The 19,932-nt window shown below is 38.7% G+C and overlaps 1 protein-coding gene across 2 annotated transcripts in view; it reads left to right on the top strand.

Annotated features, from left to right (window-relative positions):
- UPF2 (UPF2 regulator of nonsense mediated mRNA decay) overlaps positions 1 to 18,598 on the top strand; it is a 52,238-nt gene extending 33,640 nt beyond the window's left edge. For both annotated transcript variants that reach the window (XM_041483713.1, XM_041483714.1), the window contains exons 16-22: positions 24 to 163; positions 1,197 to 1,301; positions 2,213 to 2,311; positions 2,988 to 3,155; positions 7,501 to 7,642; positions 11,157 to 11,277; positions 17,383 to 18,598. In XM_041483713.1, the coding sequence (XP_041339647.1) occupies positions 24 to 163; positions 1,197 to 1,301; positions 2,213 to 2,311; positions 2,988 to 3,155; positions 7,501 to 7,642; positions 11,157 to 11,277; positions 17,383 to 17,392 (785 nt within the window). In that variant the 3' untranslated portion in view covers positions 17,393 to 18,598. The remainder of the gene's footprint in view (positions 1 to 23; positions 164 to 1,196; positions 1,302 to 2,212; positions 2,312 to 2,987; positions 3,156 to 7,500; positions 7,643 to 11,156; positions 11,278 to 17,382) is intronic.
- The last annotated feature ends 1,334 nt before the right edge of the window (positions 18,599 to 19,932 follow it).

Here is a 19,932-nt window from a genome sequence, read left to right as displayed (position 1 = left end):
CTTTATCTTTTTGCAAATTTCAGGAATTGTGAATGACAAAGATTCCAAGGATTCCATTACAGAAGGAGAGAATCTGGAAGAGGATGAAGAAGAGGAGGAAGGTGGAGCAGAGACAGAGGAACAATCTGGAAATGAAAGTGAAGTAAATGAGCCAGAAGAAGAGGTGAGCTTAATCATTTACCTTGCCTCATGTAAAAGAAGTGATTTTGATTGCTTGCTACTTTCTGAAGCCCTTCTAAGTCAGAGCTAGCAGGTGAAATCTGGGTGTGCACAGCCCAGTCAGTACTGTGAGGATATTCCCATCCCAATTCCGTGTATGTGGAAAGCTGACTGTCTGAGGCTTATTCCTTATTTTGGCAGAATCTTGAATCTGACAGCTTTGCTCAGGGCATGTGCTGCTTCTCAGCAAGAAGATACCTCCATCTTTTGGCATGAAAAAAATTCACTTTCAGATGACTTTCTGTATCTGTTTTAGCAAATGTATTGACTAAATGTCAAAGCAGTCATTAGGAAAAAATAACAGGTGTTTAGGGTATGTCTATGCAATATGAATAAATAAAAGATTTATGGAGCATAAAACCTTCCTTGTTTACTGTGCTAATAATATTTTCAATCAAAAATGGTGGAGCCAATAAAAAAACCACAAGTACGTAGAAATTCTGATTTGTCACTATGACACAGCAAAGTTGACATGATAATGGTATTGTTACAAGAAAATGAGTTCATCAAGGAAACAGAGAACAGTTTTTCTCCGTATGCTTGGGCTGGCTGATTTATTAATAAGCTTTCTTTCCACAGATGTCTCTCAGCATTAAAGGTTCTGAAGTTTGGCTGGGTTTGTGCCTTCACCCATAAATTAGTATCAATAGAATCAGAAACAATTGCAGGGTGGAGAAGGCACCTCTGGAGATCTTTGTATTTCCCTTCTTTGGACTTCATGAGTTCTTGCCAGTCCATTCCTCCAACTCCTGTGGAGTTCCCTCTGCGTGGCAGTGTGTATCAGCCACCAGTCCCAGTTTTCTGCTGTACTTTTGTGAAATTACTAATGAAGCTGAGTTCAGATTGACACGCTAAATAAAAACCAAACAAATTTACAAAGACTTAACTAAGCAACGTGAAGAGTTTAGGAAAACGTTTGAGGAACCAGCTGTCCTTCTTGTTTTAAAATAGTCAGCAGTTAAAATTGAATGTTTCAGGAGGGCTCTGACAATGAGGAAGAAGAGGGTGAAGAAGAGGAGGAAGAGAACACTGATTATCTTACGGACTCCAATAAGGAAAATGAAACTGATGAGGAGAATACAGTATGTATTGAGCTGGAGATAAGTGAATTAAATTTGCATCTTTGGTTTTCTTTACTCAGTGTTTTTTGCCAGTGCTGCTCATAACATATCTGGAAAAATACAGCACGGACACTCCCTGCTATTCTTTCAGATACATTTTATAGCTTATTTTCATGTATGCATACTTTGGTTATTGCCTTTTGAAAATTTTTATGCTGTCAAATTTGCTACAACGTGTTTTCTCAAGACTGTGAGCTTTCACAGGTAGCTAGACTGGAAAATATTGTGTAAATGATGGTTTTGTAATGCCTGCAATAGTAGCAAACTGGTAGGATACAACAAGATAACCAATTATACTCCACTAGATCTCAAAACAGAAAAGGAGACAAGCCAAGAAGTGTGAAATTTCTACAATAAAAATTTGGGATTGACAGATTATAACATTTGCAGCTAAACAACCCATCTGGTTAAGCATGAATTGCAGTTACATAGTAAGGAAATAATGAACATTATGGAAGAATGTGTTACGGTGCTGACTTCTGACATTTTTGTTGTCATGTTGTGCTTTCCAAATAATTGAAGGGTAGTCTTTTTCCTGAAAATACCACCTAACTTCATGGACTTAATGGGAAATTGAATTAGAATAGGTGTGTTAAGGATAGGGACTTTTTTTTATTGTTGCCACATCTTGAATGTGTCCATACACACACACACATGAGTCTGTCAGAATGTAATGAGTGACCATAAATCAGGAAATATGCCTTTCAAGAAAATAATCGAGACTGAAAACTTCTTTCCTTAACAATTTGCTTCTATAAACCTTTCAGTTGTGTATGATATAGAAGCAATAAGGATATTTTCCACTTATTTCTAGACTGAATATTCATATTTCTGAAACTAATGTAATGGACAATTTTTTCTCATTGCAATAGGAAGTAATGATTAAAGGAGGAGGACTGAAGCATGTCCCTTGTGCAGAGGATGAGGACTTCATTCAGGCCTTGGATAAAATGATGCTGGAAAATCTTCAGGTATAAATAGTTATTTTCTTAATTTATTGTATAGCTAAATGTTGATTTCTTTCTTAAAGTAAATAAGTGATTAATGCTTAGGTTACCATACTAAAGGAATGAAGACTTTTTTTTTTCTTTGTTTTGACCTCTTTTCTGCAGTTGACTTGTTTGGCTTTTAGTAAAATAGCTGTTAAATGTATTGTTTGTCCAGTGAATACGTGACATACTGACATATATTTTACAGAATGAATAATAAATGCAGCAGATACAGCAAAACTTCTGACTTTATCTTAGGTTTTAATAGGCTTAAAATCCAGCTACATGGAAATTTGCATAAGCTTTTAGTACTTTGTTTTCTTAGTCACATCTGGTAAATGTTTCAGTATTGAGTATATCAAGCCTTGTATAATAAGTGTATTATTAAGATGTACAAAAAGAATCTTGAATTAAGAATGTACATTCTACAGTGTGTCTCATCAGGTCTCTAGATTTCTTTCCCTAAGAGATTGCCCTGTAACTTTCTTCTTCACAAGCAAGGAAAACAAAAGGAAAATATAATAAGCCTAATAAATGTAGTTATATATTACTTCATTTTCCTGGAAGGTTAAACCTTTTCTCAGTTGTGAAAATATGAATGTTTCCAGCCTGACTGTGTCAGCATCTGATCATTTATAGAATTCACTTTTTTTCATAGCAACGGAGTGGTGAATCTGTTAAAGTGCATCAGCTGGATGTTGCTATTCCTCTGCATCTCAAAAGTCAGCTGAAGAAGGGCCCCCCACTTGGAGGTGGGGAAGGAGAGTCAGAGTCTGGGGACACAATGCCATTTGTCATGTTAACAAGAAAAGGCAACAAACAGCAGGTAAGGAATATGTAGTGTTTAAATAAATAAGGACCTTTCACTTCAAAAAAAGTAACACAGAATTTTTTTATTTCTTCTTTCATTTCTCAAAATCAGATACAGACAACTTCATTTTGACACATGGGAAATACCATATATAATTTCTTGGAATTCTTGGTTGTTAATAGAAATGATGTAGAAAAATTCTGTGGTCAGATTATACCATGACTATTTACATTTGGTGATTCTACAAGTAGGTCAGTGTTAGGTCTTGTATGTATTTTAGATATAGTTGTGGAAGATGAAGAGATGTGGTTGGTGAACTGCCACTGAACACTGAAAGGACTAGAAAGAAAAACGAATATTCCAGAATCTTTTAAGATTCTACAGCTTTTCCTGAAAACACTTTCAGCTTCAAATCAAGATATATGGTCATTGCTAAATTCCATTTCCTGAGTAACTGCCACTTGGCTGAATTTATTCAACTTGCAAAAGGAAAAAAAAGTCATTATCTTTGAAGACACTGTTAGGGGATTATTCCAGAATGCATAGAGTGAATCTCTTGGAGAAACTTAAATGGAAATGAGGTTGATAAAACAAACTAACTCCTTGCTTCATGCAGCTAAGCTGTATGTTAGTCTTGGCTCTTTTCTCCAGTGTATGTTTGAATTTTCCTAGCTCAGCAAATGCACAGTACACAAATCTCTACCTAACACATTCCACATGTATTTCTTGTCATGGTTTAGGGCTTTTAAAGAAATCTTCATTTTGGTTGTATAATTTGATGAAAATAAATTACTCTGAATTTATATGGAAAGCATACCTAAGGAATCGTTTCATACCATCTATCTGAACCTTTCAAGTGTTTAGATCCATGTCATTATTTGGTTTTTACATTTGTTACCTAAATTGTGACAGTACTGGGGTGTATAAACCTGAAGCAGGTTCCTTCTCTTCGTTCATATGAAACATATTTCAAAAATTCATGTAGGAAGTGGTTATTCTGTTTTCCTGGAACTTCAATGTGGTATACAAAGTTCTGCAATAGCTCAGAGTGGGAGATTTTTAACTGTGGTCATTGGTCTGAGAAGGGGCTTGAGAAAACTCCATTTCTTAAAAAATGTTGTTTAGCTTTTTCAGAATCGTTTACTAGGAGTATCTGTAGTTACAAGGAATTTTGGGATCTTCATATTCCATGTAAAGGGGAAAGTATTGCAGAAATGTGACTTAGAAAGAAAGCAGAACTTGTTCAGGAGTTTTCCCTGCTCCTCCCCCAATATTTGGTTTTTGGAGTAGGCTCTTCCTGCCAAAACTCCTCTCAGTGTTTCTAGAAATGTAGAAAACAGTTGCTTTATAGACTCCTTCAGCTCTTGAATTAATGAAAGGCTTCTTTGTCCATAGTTCTGTATTCAGAAAAAAATGTGTTTTAGTACAGGGTTTTAATAGAAAAATAAGCAGGAAAGAAGAGGTGGAGTTGAAAAGAAAATAATGATTCCTTCTTACGATGCTTTATTTTAAATCTGCATGAGCAGAATGTGCAATGAGTTTTGAAGTGATTTGCTGTTAAACTAGATCTGTAAACTTTCAGATTTTTAAAACAGTTAAAAGAAGTTTGCAGCAGCCTGGGAAACTGTCAGTAACTTCATCTGCACAGTCACCAGAGTGATAAATGACATCAGCCTACTTGCTTGCTCGGCTAGTAATGATTTCATCCTCTGTGTTGTTTGTCAGTGGTGCTCCTGAAACAAGTGTTAGAAAAATGGAAGTGCTGTGCTTCCTTCCCGAGGGTAACGTTTGGTAGTAGAGGCCCAGTTGCCAAATACTCAGTTGACATGTCAGTGTCCACCCAGATTTTAGTGCAGCATTGACAAGTAGTTTTTTTGAATACAAGAGCAACTGATTGGTATTTACCAGCTGCATATATCCAGATTAATGGTCATTGCAGGCTGATAGTGAGAAGACACCATATTTTATCCTCCAAACATAGAAAACTAGTAGCAGTAGAATCTAACATGGTTGTTGGCATCGTAAGGGATCAGAGCTGAGCTGTATCTAACACCCTTTGAAGTTTTATGCCAGGTAGGTATGAACTAAATTGAGATATAGACAGAAAAAAGAAAGTCAAGAAATCTGGTTACTGCCTAAGACAAAAGATTACCTTTCCTTTGAAAGGTTTTTAGCAAGGCTCCATAAAAGAATGATAATATCCATGGAATGGTCAAATCTCTCTCTGATTGTGAATTTTTTTATCTCATTTATATCTTCACATCTTTATCTCATGGCATTTTTATAAAATCTGTGGTCTGGTCTTCTGAATAATGATTTTTGATCTTCCTTCAGTTTGACATCCTTAAAGTGAAATCCACTGTCCTGCCCCCCTGCATCTCACAGATTTGATAAGAGGTTTTTGATACACCTTTTCATATTTGCAAATTGGAAGTGTTTCAGTTGTTCAGTAATCATCATATCCTGTAGTAATTGTCATCAGTGACTTGATTTCAGATGGCAGCTGATTGCCTTGAGATAGTGACTCAGTGGTGTTTTGTTAATTGCCAGGCTGTTGTTTTTTCTGTATCTGTTTCTCTCATTTACACCCTTCTATAGTTCAGTTTTCTTTTTCTACTTTAAGCATCCTGTCTGAAAATACCAATCCCATTTAGCTGATAAATCCATAGAACAGAGAAAATATAAAGGACATATTAAAATGGATGAGGAGCTTAATGGTGAAGCTGAGGAATGATATTTATCATGAAATGCTGCTAATGGATTAGTTATTTGTGTAGTTTACGTAAAGTTCATTTGATGATATCTGGGAACTTGCACAGCCTGCTCAGCAATAAGTAACCAGAGCTTGCTTTGCTCTTGGTATCTCAACTTCCATTTCTGTTCTTCCCTGCACACCTTAATAACAAGCTCATATTTATATTCAGTATAATATGCTGTTACTGTCATCCCAACCCCCCAGAAAATCTCATCTAAATTCATCGTGTAGTTGGTAGGGTTTAGGGATTTACTGCACCTAAGTTTTTCTCAGATCTTTGCAAAAGTCTGTTTTTACTGTTTCAAAGATAGTTTATGTTTCAGTGCTTCATCTGAGTCTTCTCACACTCACCACTGCTGCTAGTGGGGCATTACTCTCTGAGATACCTTGAGACTGTTTAGTGATTATTGCATTAAATACTAACCACAGGTGGTAAGGATTTTGCTTTTACTCTAAATGTTCTCAGCAGAGGTTTTGATAATTTATCTCTCTCTGCAGCTTTTGACAGTGTAACAGAAAAGAACACTTAGGAATTTACTTCTGTTTCTTTGGAAATAGATCTCCCATGACGAGTAACAAGGAGCAGTACTCAGAGTAGTTTGTGGAATATTGAGAGTGATTATCCTTAAGTGCATTACCCTTCTTATGGCATAGAAATACTTATTTCTAAAGGACATGGAGTTGAAGGAGGAAGAGAGATTTTTCTAAATGTTTGCAAACTTTAGCATTAGGACTTTCTTAGAACTGTTGTTTCAGTTGTGGATAAGATTTATTTCTCTGTTCGGGAACAATTGTAAAAAAAAATAGATATGTAGAAGTAACAAATTGGATTTTCTGAGTCTGGGGAAAAAGAAATCACCTTCCCTACACCTTCCTGAAAATATCAGCTGGATTTCCAGAGAGAGGGTACTTCTGTGGGAGTGCCAAGCTTACCTGGTGTGCCTTATGGCAAATCAGATAATGGGTGCTTAAATCAGAATGTGTGGTGGGTACATTTGGGTATGGGGGAGGAGGAAAAGATCAATCTGACACCATGGTTGCCTCTAGACTAAGAAGAAGCACTGGGGAACCAGAATTATTCTTAAAAAGAAAAGTACTGGCCAGGGAATTCCAGGGAATGTCTGAAATGTTTTTCCTCTGTTATCACAAGCGATAGTAGTAGATACTCTGCTCAGGGGACTTCATCTCTTTGGAAGGAAGAGAGCTGAAGAGGGAGATGCAGCTTTCTGAACCAGCTGTGGTGCTTTTACCTCAAGACCAGGGCAATTCCCAGTGGGCAGATCAGCTGGTACGAAAATAAGAAAGAAAGCATATGGCTGTGCCTTCCTAAGGAAGGACTGTCAGTTTTGTTCACATGAATACTGTCTAATAGGTTTTGAACTTGGCCTTTTTTGTGTTTCTCTGTGTCTTGCATTTTCTCATGCTGCTTTATGTGAATTAGAGCTTCAAAACAAACCAGCAACTCGCTTCACAGTAGGAACTTCTGTAGAAAGTACCTCATTGAAATAACCTAGAAATAACCATAGCATTTCTGTAGTTTGGATTGTTTTATATTGGTTGGTTTTTTCCTCTGATGTGCACTTAAAAACTTATTTTCATTTGCAGTTTAAGATCCTAAATGTACCGATGTCTTCCCAACTTGCTGCAAACCATTGGAACCAACAGCAAGCAGAACAGGAGGAGAGAATGAGGATGAAAAAGCTCACTCTGGATATCAATGAACGGCAGGAACAAGAGGACTATCAGGGTAAGAGAATCACCAAGGATTTAGGTTTGATTTTCAGGGGAGCCTTTATGGATCTGCAGAAAGCATTATTTGTGATGATTAGCAGCTGAAGTTCTAAATATTGATTTGCAGTACTTATGGGAAACCTGTATTTTGGTTTTAGTCATTTATTATTTCCTCCCTGGTCTTTATACTTGAAGTTTTTGTAGTTGTGCCATGAAAAGGAATTTTCAAGTGGGTCTCAAATTTCAGTGTTTCCATTTAGTTTGGGAAAGGAGAAGAACTGAGATAGTTCTTTAAAATTAAGGTAATACAAAATCAATGTGATGTTTACTGCAAGATGAATTCTGTGCAATTTAAGCTCTGCATTTAAGCTATTAATAGGTGTTTTATATATTAATAATATTTAGGCTCCTTAGTCTTGCAAATCCCGAGGTAACCTTCACCAGAGAAATATAAAATGTTACCTCAGCTTCATATTGTAAAGGTTCTAGGAATCCTCAAATCTGGAGCATAAGCATATATTAACAAAGTGAGGGGTTGGTACAGATTACATGATTAACTTGTGTTTTGAAGACATGCAAGTCAGGCACTTTGGAACGTGGACAGATTGAAGCAAACAGTTAATACAGCTCATGCAGTCTCCAAACAGGTGCACTTGGTGTGTTTAGTTGTTGGGTGGTTTGTTTTGGGTTGTGGTTTTCTTCAGATTCAACTTCCCTTGGCTTACTCAGACAGTAAACAAAACCAGACCAATAAAGCTGATGTCTTATGTTACTGTTCCCATTTAACATCTCAGAAGTTTTTGCTCTGCTTTTTTTTTGTAAAGATGTTGTAGTCTGGTGGTAATCACAGTGTAAGTAGTTAATTAGCAGGAAATCTCATTTAAGGCATTTAGTGAAAGGTCATTGTTCATCAAGAAGTGGGAAATTAAGGCAGTTTTAATTTTAAAACACTGTGGAGTCCAGTACTTCTTGCAGAACTTTTATAGTACCAGAACTAAACTTGTAATTGTAAAAAGGAATATCTTCCAAAGTGAGTGTCTGCAGAGCTCTGAAGCGGTAACACAATATATTCTTAATGTTAAACATGATAATTGGCTCAGAAACTTTCCTGAGACACTCTGCTCTTATAAAGCCCACTTGTGAGAAAGGTGGAGAGAGACTAGAATTAGACATTTTAGTGCTTCTCTCAGACTCTTGGTAGGTTTTTCCTCATTAGATACTTCTAATATTTGTACTGGTCAAGGCATTTGGGTTTTATACCATTGTATGACTTTGTTGATATCTAAAATGAACCTGTTTAATCTAGGACTTTGTTGTGAGTAATTGTGCTTTTTATCCAAAAAAGGATCACATTGATTTATTTCTGTTGGGCAAAATCAGAAAACTGATATGAATTGATAACTGGAAATAGGCTTTTTTAGAATTTTCTCATAGATTTTTATTTAGTTGCTGTGGATAAAACAATACAGGAAGGAAGTCAACACAAAAGCAAAAGGTTTTTCCATAATTGACATCCCTTTTTAAAACAGCTGTTGATGCATCTTAACCTGGGTAATGTACAGAGTAAAGCCAAACTAAGAAGGACCTTTTAATCAGGCTAAATTAAACAGACCAAATTACATTCACCTTTGGAACAATTTTTTATTTAGATATTGTGCTGTTGATTGTTACTTTTGAAGAGTCATTGAATAAAAGTGTTGGGTTTAAATTTCTGTTTCAAGCTTTGAAGTTATGGAGGGAGAAAGAATTCTCAATTTCTGAAAGAATGCCTCAGGGTTGTCCCAACGTTTGCAACGTTTGTTTTTGTTCTTTTTATCTGCACAGGGTAGCTAATAGATGGAAATTCACCAATGTACTTCAAAGTAGTATCAGATAAAGATTTAATGTTTCAGCAGAGCTTAGTATATTACAAAGATTTTTTTAATCTAAAGAACTCTTAGGAACTTGGGTGGTTCTCTAGTTTAGACTGGTACTTTTCTGTGCAGATTAATTTTTTTTCTTCACTTAAAAACCAAGGAGGTTTGGTGATGTGCCTTCAGCCTTGAAAACACACTGTGCTCCCCTGCCATCTCTGCCTTCTGTTACATTCTTCAGTTCTGAGCTTCCCAGTCCCATATTTCCTTTCACCTGCTGTGTGGAAAGCAGAAGAGGCAGATGTGTTCATTCCCTGCTTGCTGCTCACACCTGCCTGGCAGGGTACCCTCCTCTGGTTTTCCTCATTGCCCCCAGAGCTCTCTCCTGGCACACAGGGCTGTTGGGAAGGCTGATTTCATGATGTTTACAAACATGGGCTGTCAGTGTGTTCAGTGGCTGCCTTTGCCAGGTGCTGAATTCAGAGTACAGAACGTGGATACAAGGGTCACTGACTGTTGACACAGATATTGAATCACCCACGGTTTCCCAGTTTCTCCAAGACTGGGTGGATAACTTCACTGAAGGTTTCACCTGCATTCTGTAAATGGTGGGGGAACCTCATCTGTCTCTGGTTTGGCCCCACTGAGAGCAGTGTGTGTGCAGCAGGTGATGGGTGTGTGTCTCCAATGAGATTACCAGAGACTGGAGAACCAGACAGAGCAGACTTTCAAACATAATCTGTTTAACAGCTTATTCCACTTTTCCCCTTCATTTATCCCATCTGTTTGCTGAGTAAGGTAGATCCCTGCTCAGGTGGACCGTAGGAATACTTTCCATTAGATGTATTAACAGATTGGCAGAGGTTACCTCCTGTGATGTATCTGTAATTATATTGGATACTTAATAAGCATTAACTTAGCTTGGTAAAGAAACATTTTTTTTTAATCATTAAAAAATGAAATAGTTTTAGAAATTAAGATTTACCAAATGTCAAAATACAATACTATCCTAGTTTAAATTGCCCATAAATTGGCTGTCCAGGGATAAACTGGGTAGTATGGGCTTTCTGCACCCAAATTATTCCCTCTGATGATGAGTGATGAGTGAAAAACTCCATCCGTGGGACAGCTGGCGCAATGTAGGTCAGCTGAGTCACCTTCTTCAGGTGCCTGTCTTCCCTGGAAAATGATCCAATTATGCCAAGCTTAGACTTAAATACCTGACTGGCAATGCCTAATTTTAGGACAGGTTTCTTGCTGAGTCTTTAATTGGCAGCAGTTGTTACTATTCCAGGGAGGTTTAATGTTGAGGCCACTCGTGCTGCTGTGAGTCTTTGTTCGCGATCATTGATGAAGAAAGTGATGGCTGATGTGTTCAGAAAGAAAAGGTTGCAGGTCTTTTCTTGAGCATCTGTGATGAAAACCATTGCTGGCAGTTCCTTCTGCAGGAACATCTGGAAATGCAGGTTCATATTGTGGGGTAGCTTGGGTTTATCAAAGCTGTGGATGCAATTTGTAACTTTTTGTGATTAACTTTTGCGGAATAACTTGAGTGTTAACGCTACAGCAAAGTGTAAGTGTAAATGGCATGAGATATGCATGTGTAAATGTAAAAATGATCCATAGAAAATGTATTGAACTTTCTTCTGTTTCCTTTTCTTCTGCCTGAAATCCCAGAAATGTTGCAGTCTCTGGCACAGCGTCCAGCTCCAGCAAATACTAATCGTGAGCGGCGGCCTCGTTACCAGCATCCGAAGGGAGCACCTAATGCAGATCTAATCTTTAAAACCGGTGGGAGGTAGGACAATCTTCCTTTAAATGTGGTAATTCTGGTTCTAGGCAAGTAATTATCTTCATAATTGAAAGAGATAATGATCTCTGTAGTGAGTGCCTGGGCAGTCGTTTCCATTCTAAAGCATTCTCTTAAAATGCCAAGCAGTGTTCTGTGTTTCTAACACAGTGTCTACCTCTGTGACAGTTTGGAAGCCAAAAGATTATTTTTCAGTTGTGAAATGGCTGCTAGAATCTGAACCTCTATTTGTAGGGGAAAAGATGTATGTCTGCTTTCTCCATGAGAGGGGGAGAGGATTGGGTTTTTTTAAGTATCTGCAGAAATTCTCATACTCTTTCTGTGGGATGAATTTGACAGTTATTCCTCTGTATTTGATGCCCTGAATGGGAAGTGAATATAGTAAAGGTGGGGAAGACGGAGCAGAATTTTCAATCTATGGTGTGCAAGAGCTTGCCAAAACCAGCATTAATATGAAAAGAGTCATTCCCGATTGCTTAATTGTTGTTCTGAGGCTTTAGTATGTGTCTTTTCTCACTCAGAATAAGCTGGCAAATAAACCATTAAATTAGCCCTGCAGCACACATCTGAATAGACAGAGTTTCGGTGAAATGCAGACTTGCTTCCAAGTTTCTCTTTTCTTTGCAAGTTCATTTTGAAGGTGGATTGATAGGAGCAGCAACTGGGAAGGGACAGTTTACCTCCTAATGGGTCTGTCTTTGTAAACTGCAGATAAGTTAATGTAATGTACTATTTCTGTGTTCCAGTAGCATTTCCAACTTCTTCATGGTACATATTTACGATCATTTGATAATGTCCTGATGATCACTCGCTCCATCGAGACCTCATACAGACACTACTTGTACAAAAAAAACTATTGCAGTTTAAAATAAATGTTTTACAAAAAATTAACCAGATGTAACTCAATAAAATGAGCAGTGCTTTCCCTTTAGCTTTTTCATATCACTGTGACCTAAAGCTGTTGTAGGAATACAGAGTGTTCAGGTACACTGAATTGCCACAACACTTGCAGGTGTTTCATTAACAGCTGCAGCATTCTGCTCTTTCAGTCACGAGCTGCATGCTGCAGTTATTCTTTAAATACAACAGCCAGACCAGTAGATGTGGTATCTGTAGATTTCTTTTAAATTATTTTCTTTAGAAAACTTTTTATATTTCGATGTTGTAGGGAAAATATAATTTAGGACTTGACTGAAATAGGTCAGATGTTATCCAGCAAACAGTTTGAGTAGTGTTTGTTTATTCAAGTGCCATGCACTTGCAGTACTGATGTAGTTTTGTATTATGGAGTTTACTCTTTGTTCCTTTTAATCCATAAGCTGCTTGGAGCAGAGACCAGGAAGTTTGTTTGAGCAGGTATATTTTATTTGTTGTGTACTGCAGTGCTCTGCCTGGCAGTCATGCATCAGTTGAGCCATCTCAGCCTGCAGTAAGGGACTAGTACTTTTCCTAACTCCATTTATTTCTTGGAGACTGTGGATCCACCAATGGCTTCCCACTGGCACAGATTGTCTGTTGCCTACATTCCTAGAGCCTCTGATTTGTAGGATATATTGGAAATTGTCTTCTGACTTCAAAGGTTGCACTGCAGTCTCTGCCCAGACCCCCCTCATGCTTTGTTAAAAAGTTACCCTGTAAATTCTGAGGAAACTGGAGGGTCTCACTGAGCAGATAGCAACTGAGCTGTTAATTTTAATATCTGTGTAGAGAAGGTTTCACATTCCTGCCTGGTAGAACCAGTGGTGTAACACAGATCTTGCACTTCCACGAGGACACCGTGTTGTGTTGTTGCTGTTTCTTTGTACATGAACACAACTGAAATGTTATTTTCTTGCAAAATAACTCAAATTTACTGGAAATAATAGTTTGCTGGTTTCTTTAAGGTACACGACTTATTATTTTAAAATTCTTGAGGTTAGGGATAATCTAAGCAAATAAACCTCCTGGTTGGTTCCACTGTAATGTAAAATGTGACAGGTTCTGATAGCTGAGGTAGGAATGAGGCCTTTCTTGCATTTCAGGGAGTGTTGAGAGTAGAGAAATTGATTTGTTGTTTTTACCTTTGCTTTTTCATTGCTAAACATGCCCTAAGCACTGTGTTTCAAACACCTTTTAGGAACTTAAATTCAAATCTACCTCTTGTAGCAGTTCATTTCAGAAATTAGTGAAGGTAGCATTGGGTTCTTCCCTATGTTTTTGGCCTTGAACAACTGGATCTCACTAAGGAATTAGCCCTCTATATGTTTTTAAAAAAATATAAATCTTCTGCAGTTTTTTACTTTATTCCTCTTGTGCTAATGTCCTTGTTCTGTACTAAAGTAAATACAGTGATATTTGTAAGCTTTGTCAGATTTCTTATTATTTAGTGTGTGCAAAATGCTGGATCAACAATTGGAGTTTGTTTCTGTTTGTTTGGAATTGCCTGCTTGTATTGCCTCAGGTTTTGAGACGTGCTGGTCCTGCAAGGAGGAGATTCTTTCTGGGACTTGTACATTTAAGGCTGACTGGACTTAAAGATAATTTACTGTGACTCCATTAAAAGTAGAGTTCCTTGATTTGCTTCAGCAGCCCTGGGAAGAAAACAATTTTCTCTCTTGCCTCCGGTTCTGTAGCATTTGTGTGGTAAGAGAGGCCTTTGGCTCTCAGGCTATTAAACTACAACCTTCAGAAAACACAAAATTCACTAAAGTAATTTTTTTTGGTGATGGGATTATCATAAAAATTGACTGGTACCATTAGGAACAGCTTCTTAAAATATAAAGTGGTTTTCCTTTGTTTAAGGGAATTGAGGTCCATTAAATGGCTTGGTTTTAAAAGTGAAATGAAAATAACCCCATTATATAAAATAATTTTAAAAACATTGATTACCAAAATGTGAAATTTCTCCCTGTAATTCTTCCATTGAGAAGCAGGGCCTTACCAAGGATTTTATCTTGTTAAGCCTCTCCTTATTAAAAGATGCAGCCTCAAAATTTGTTGCTGTTTTGAAAGTATAGTTTAGGGCCTGCCTGTGTCCAAAGTTCCCCTAGGGATGCAGGTATAGGCTGGCAAATGAAATCATATTCAAGTTAAATGGTGATCTCAGGTCTCCTGCTTACATCTGACTCTTATTTCTCTTTAACCCATTTAATAAAGAAAAATGAAGCATAGCAGTAATAACAGGATGCTGGGATTTTATTAGCTAAATATTCTCATCATAAAGAATATGGCATTAATGCTGAAAAATCAGAGTTTGGATAATAAGGAGAAATGTGAATTTAACATGATTTCCTGTTTCAACTTTTGGACCAACACAGTTCATACATCACCTGTCATGAAGCTGATGCATTGACAGTGCTGCTTTATGAAGCTTTGAATTCACTTCTTACTGAGATGAGCCTTTCAAACACAGCTAAGAAATGCCAAACCCCTTTTCAGCTGTTTCATGGGAGGGAAGCAAAGGGAGGAATGTGGGAGGGGGGCTCCAGATCCTGCAGCTGCTTCTGGTGGACTGCGCTGGAGCTGAGCAGAAAAGAATAGAAAAGCCTCAGGTGCTTGCCTTGGCAGGATGGTGCTTGTTGAGCTCTGCAAGCTGGGTGTGAGTCTGACCCAGACAGCAGAGCTGGAGAGACACCTGCTACAGTTCAGAGGGAATGGAGGGCAAACTTGTATTTATAAGCCATATTCAGTTAGAAAGACTGCTCTGTTGGAAAAGGTTCTTTCAATATAAATGATAACTACCTACCAAAAATCTCTGCAACTCTGTGGCCCTCTGGAAACCAGCTACCAATCCTCAAAAAATTCCCAACCCACTGTACACACTGATTTCACTTAGAACATTTTATTTTTGATGTATAGACGAGACTATAAAATAACTGACAGAAGTTAAGATTCTCTCACTTAGGGGAGTCCAGCTTGTGTGGTTTATTTGAATTTTGGTGTTCACAGTATGGAATGTGATAAGTCAGATGTGATAGGTTTTTAATGGGCATCTTGGTGGTTTCTGTTTCTTGTTCATGGTTTTGGGTGACTAGGGGAGAGAGAGAACAAAGAGCATGGAAGCTGAGATCAGTTGAGAAGAGCAAAGCAGGGAGTGAACTGGGAGAGGAGGTGTTTGGGGCTGGAAGATTGTGAGGAGATTTGTGAAGAAATGCAGCACTGCAGAAATACAGAGTGCTGTGGATTGGAGGACATGAGGGGATTAGGGATAAGTGTGAAATCCAGCTTCAGAGGTCTCTACATGTCAAGAAATAAAGAGATTTTTGTGATCTTGTGATGTCAGCAACATGCAGAAAGGAGTTGATTGTTGATATTCCTGGGCACTTCTCAGTTTAAGCTGTAAAGTTGTGCTGCTGACTGAGCTCTCCCATCTTCACCCGTGCCATGGCTTTGTGATTATTTCCTAGCCTGTGGTGTGATGTTTCTGTGTGTTTTCATGGCTTCCAGCTTTGTGCTCCAGCCATGGTTTGTGTCAGAGGCTCTGTGTGTTTCCCTGTCACAGGTGGGCAGTGCTAATGCTCAGCAGAGCCGTGAGAAGCCGACTGTGTGAATTTCATACAAATTAACAATGTGTCAGTGGCAGGAAGGGGAGTGTGGGAGGAGACTGCAAAGAATTGATTCCTTTTACACATTGAGCTCAAGATAGTTTTAATTACATCTGTGTACTGAGTTTGACTTTGCCAAATACAGGTTTAGATCAAGTTTACTAGGTCAGACACAAATGTGAAATACCTGGTTTGGGAAAAACTGCTACTGCTATTTTTGGCAGCAGCACGTGGCTGTGATCCCCTGAAACAGGGATCTGCCACCAGCCTGCACTGGTAGCTGCTGGTTTGGGTGAGAGTCATTTTGACCAAGTTGGAGACATACAGCCAGTCCCAGCTTTTTCCTTCCCTCCCCATCAGCAGTAGAATTATTTTTTAAGAGGAGATGGAGAGTTAAAAGCATGATCCTGCAATTCAGTGATGTCTGCCCTCGATTGTAACATTCTGCAAGTGAGATGTCAGTCTACTAAATAAATAAAAATTATAGTTCTTTTCTACTGAAAGCACATAGCCAGTGCTCTGATGTTGAGTGTGCCACAAAGAATTGGAATGTTACCTTATGTAACACTAACAGGTGTTAAAACCAAATAATAGAAGCAGTGCTGCAGTGAGTTCTAATGATGCATCAGCTCAGGATTTCCTGGCAAAAATACACAGCATTTTTATATAAACAAATACTGGATAATAGAACAAAGCAACATATACAAATACAGAATTAGTGTGCCAGCTTCATCTGGTACAAGAGGTGCAGATGTTACTATGTCCAGATAACATATCTGTAACATTTTTCTTGCAAGATCTTCAGTGAAAACCAGGTTTACATCAAATGTCTGTTCAACAAACACTGGAAGATTATGCACTGATGTAAAGAAACATGAACTGTTGTGGTTGCATGGTAAAAAAATCTCTGTGTGTAGCCCTGGAAATTCCTTGGAATTGTAAATGTTGGAGTTGTATTTTGATGTCTATTATTAATTTTAATTTGCAGCCTAAAATCAGCTGAAAAGGAGCCCAGATGCAGTGACTGCATTAGTGACACTGGGGTGGCCTTACTGCTGCATTGCCCTGGTCTTGTTGAATCCCCTGCCTACAAACTGGTGTCATTCTTCAATGCATTCCTATGTTCTTAAGAGAATTAAATGTGACTTTTTGTGGGTAGGGATGTGTTTCTTGAACAAGAGATGGTGGAAGATTTAAACGCACCAATCGACTCTTAAAAAGGTTCTAGCCAATTATTTGCCTCTAGAAAGCCATTTGTAACATTTCTGCAGAATTTCTAAGCATTAAGAAACTGCACAGAGAGATGAAAACTATTTACAATAACTCATTTTTCAGCAAATTCACAGCTGTGCTTCAGTAGTTCAGCATCTCATGTGGAACGATAAGGTGCAGATTATCCCCCTGCTTCTGCCTGGTGTGCCCTTTTGAAATGGCTGTGCAGAAAAGAGAAATGTGTAACTTTGAGGGTAAAAGGGTATCAGAATGAGAGGCAGCTGCTCTTGGGGCCGCTCACCCGCAGAGCTGTGGGCCCCTCAGGCTGATCTGATTCCTCTCTCCGCTCTTCCCGCAGGAGACGTTGATCCAGCCGCCAGTGTCATTTCATTAGGTCCTGTATCTCTGGTGTTGTGGAGTCCTCCAGCGATTCAACGAGAGCAGTGGACACATCTCAGCATGTCAGTCTAGAGCGTTCAGAACCGAAACCTGGGACAGGCTGGGGCCGTGGGGCACGAAGAGCAGCCTCCCCTCTCCCCCCCCACCCCCCCAAAAAAAGCTTTTTGTTATGGGAACCGCGTTGAGGGTTAATCTTCTCATAGGAGCAGAAGCAAACAGCGAGATGGGGAACTTGACCTGCGAGCAGCTCGGCGAGAGCCGGGAGCAGCCTGGAGTTCAGCCGGTGACACTGGAATGGGAAAGGCCTTTGGCAGCTCAGCGTGCAGGGAAATAAAGCTCTGAACTTGCCACAAGTTACGTTGTCTCCGACTCGAGCACTTGGTGTTGGAAGGATGTTCTTTGGGGGCTGCAAATCTACAGTAGAAAAACATAGAGCAAACAGCAAAATCCAGAAGAAAACCCTGCCGAGTACGATAGCTTCTCAAACACTCCTCAGCGAGGATGTTCTTGGTTAAGGAAGAGCCTTTTGCTGCCAGATGTACCAGAAAGGGGGTGGGGAGGGGTGAAAAACTGAAGAGCCAAGGAGGTAAAATGTCTGTTAAGGTTTAAAATAGAAAGTAAAGTTGATGAACACGGGGTGTTGACTCGTACTGCTTGGAACAGCCTGACACCAGCCTAAGGACAGGGATATAGTTGAGCCCATTGTATCTATCATTGAAAACCAAAACGTGCCAGTCAGCATAGCAGGAGGATGTCAAGGAGTGGATCCAAATATTTTGTTGATCTTCATGGGTTGATAAGCCTCTGTGTCTATTGAAACAAACAAAAAGTTTAAAAAAAAAAAGATTTAAGTCTGGAAACAAGTAGAATTTTTATTTTTTTCTAAGTAGAAATGAGGTTTCTTGGTCTGTTTCTGACAATCTGTTATTTATTAGTGTAGGGTTTTGTTTGCTTTCAGGTAGAGGTAGTTCATTGAGTTCAAGACCCATCTGTATGTTACTACTAATTCTTTTTTCTAGCTCTTTTAAAATCCTTTTTACCACTGGTTTTGGTTTCTGCATGTAGGAAGAGAGACTTGTAAAATTGTAACATTTCATACAGAAATGCCGCCCGATCTTCACCAGCTTCAGAAATCTGACCTTTGCCAATGCTGCAATAAAGTGTTGTAATTTAGAGTCAGTGTCTGCCTCTTGACATTCACTTTGTTCTTTGGAAATGATGTTTTGAAGGGTTTGTGATGTGTTGTGGGCTGTAGTTTGGACAGGAATTCCAGGTCTTTGATTCTAGTCTTATGTGATTTTTTCATATAGTTTTCTTTCCAAGTGAAATTCATGGGTGTGTTCATTAATCACATTTGTAACTCTGAGCTCCTCCAGGAACATCTCCTACATCAGTATGACCATATCCTTGGACAGTTTCCACTTCCCCAAACAACAATGCCTACCAATTCCTAATAGCAAATTAAGCATCTAATTGTGGTTCAGACTAGAGTCAGCTTCCTTTTCTCAACATGTTGCTTAGTTTCAAAAGCATCTAATTTATCCAGACTGAGTAACTGCATAAAAATAAAATATTAGCTCTGTTTTATATGTGTCAAGCCAATGCCTTGGATGGAATTGGGATCAATGGAAATGTCTTTATAAAATTATTTACTAAAGATAGTTTAGGGACAGCTGGGGATTTTCCTGACTTCAGACTGAAATCACAAAACAGTTCAGTGAAACCTGAAGTTTAATTTTAAAATTAATTGTTCTAATGCCGAATAAGAACCTCAGAGGTCATTGTGAGTGAAATAATCGGGGTTGAATGTACAGGGACAAACCTTTTAGCAGGGCCTGTTGCAGTAGGACAGGGAGTGATGGTTGTAAACTAAAAGAGAGTTGACCTAAATTAGATACAAGGAAGAAAATTTTTACAGTGGGGGTGATAAAACACTGGCACAGATTTCCCAGAGAGGTGGTGGATGCCCCATTCCTGGAAACAGGCAACATTTCAACCTGATGTATTTGAAACTGTCCCTGGTCATTGGAGGGGTGTTGAACTGGGTGACTTTTAGAAGCCACTTCCCTTCCAACCCAAACTGTTCCGTGATACACAGGAAAAACCCCGGTTTGCATCCACTTTGTTCCTTGCCTTCCCACGTGCTGAGCCCACATCTCGTGCTGTGGCTGGACGCTGGTCCTGCTGCTTGCACAGCAGTTTCACCACGTGCAGGTTCTTGCTGCAGGGACTGCATGGCTCCCTCTCATGTCTTAAGAAAACTTTGCCTTCCTTTACAGGGTGTTTGATTAAAATTGTTGGGTGAGCAGCCTGGGATTCATACAGAACGGAGAATTTTGTTTTGCTTCTGTTTTGGTCAGTGTTTGTCACTATGAATATTTCTGCTTTACCCAGATTACAAGATGTTTATTTTAATTAATGAAATTATGTTTAATGTCATTGCTTCTCTTTCCCTGCAGTGCAGTGACCCACAGGTGTCTCTGGTCACTGTGAAGTCATCCCAAATTCA

Source organism: Pyrgilauda ruficollis, unplaced genomic scaffold, assembly GCF_017590135.1.
Source record: "Pyrgilauda ruficollis isolate IOZ18807 unplaced genomic scaffold, ASM1759013v1 scaffold61, whole genome shotgun sequence".
In the NCBI taxonomy this organism is placed as follows: domain Eukaryota; kingdom Metazoa; phylum Chordata; class Aves; order Passeriformes; family Passeridae; genus Pyrgilauda; species Pyrgilauda ruficollis.
The sequence above is the reverse complement of the archived record's forward strand: the minus strand, read 5'-3'. Positions and strand labels throughout refer to the sequence as shown.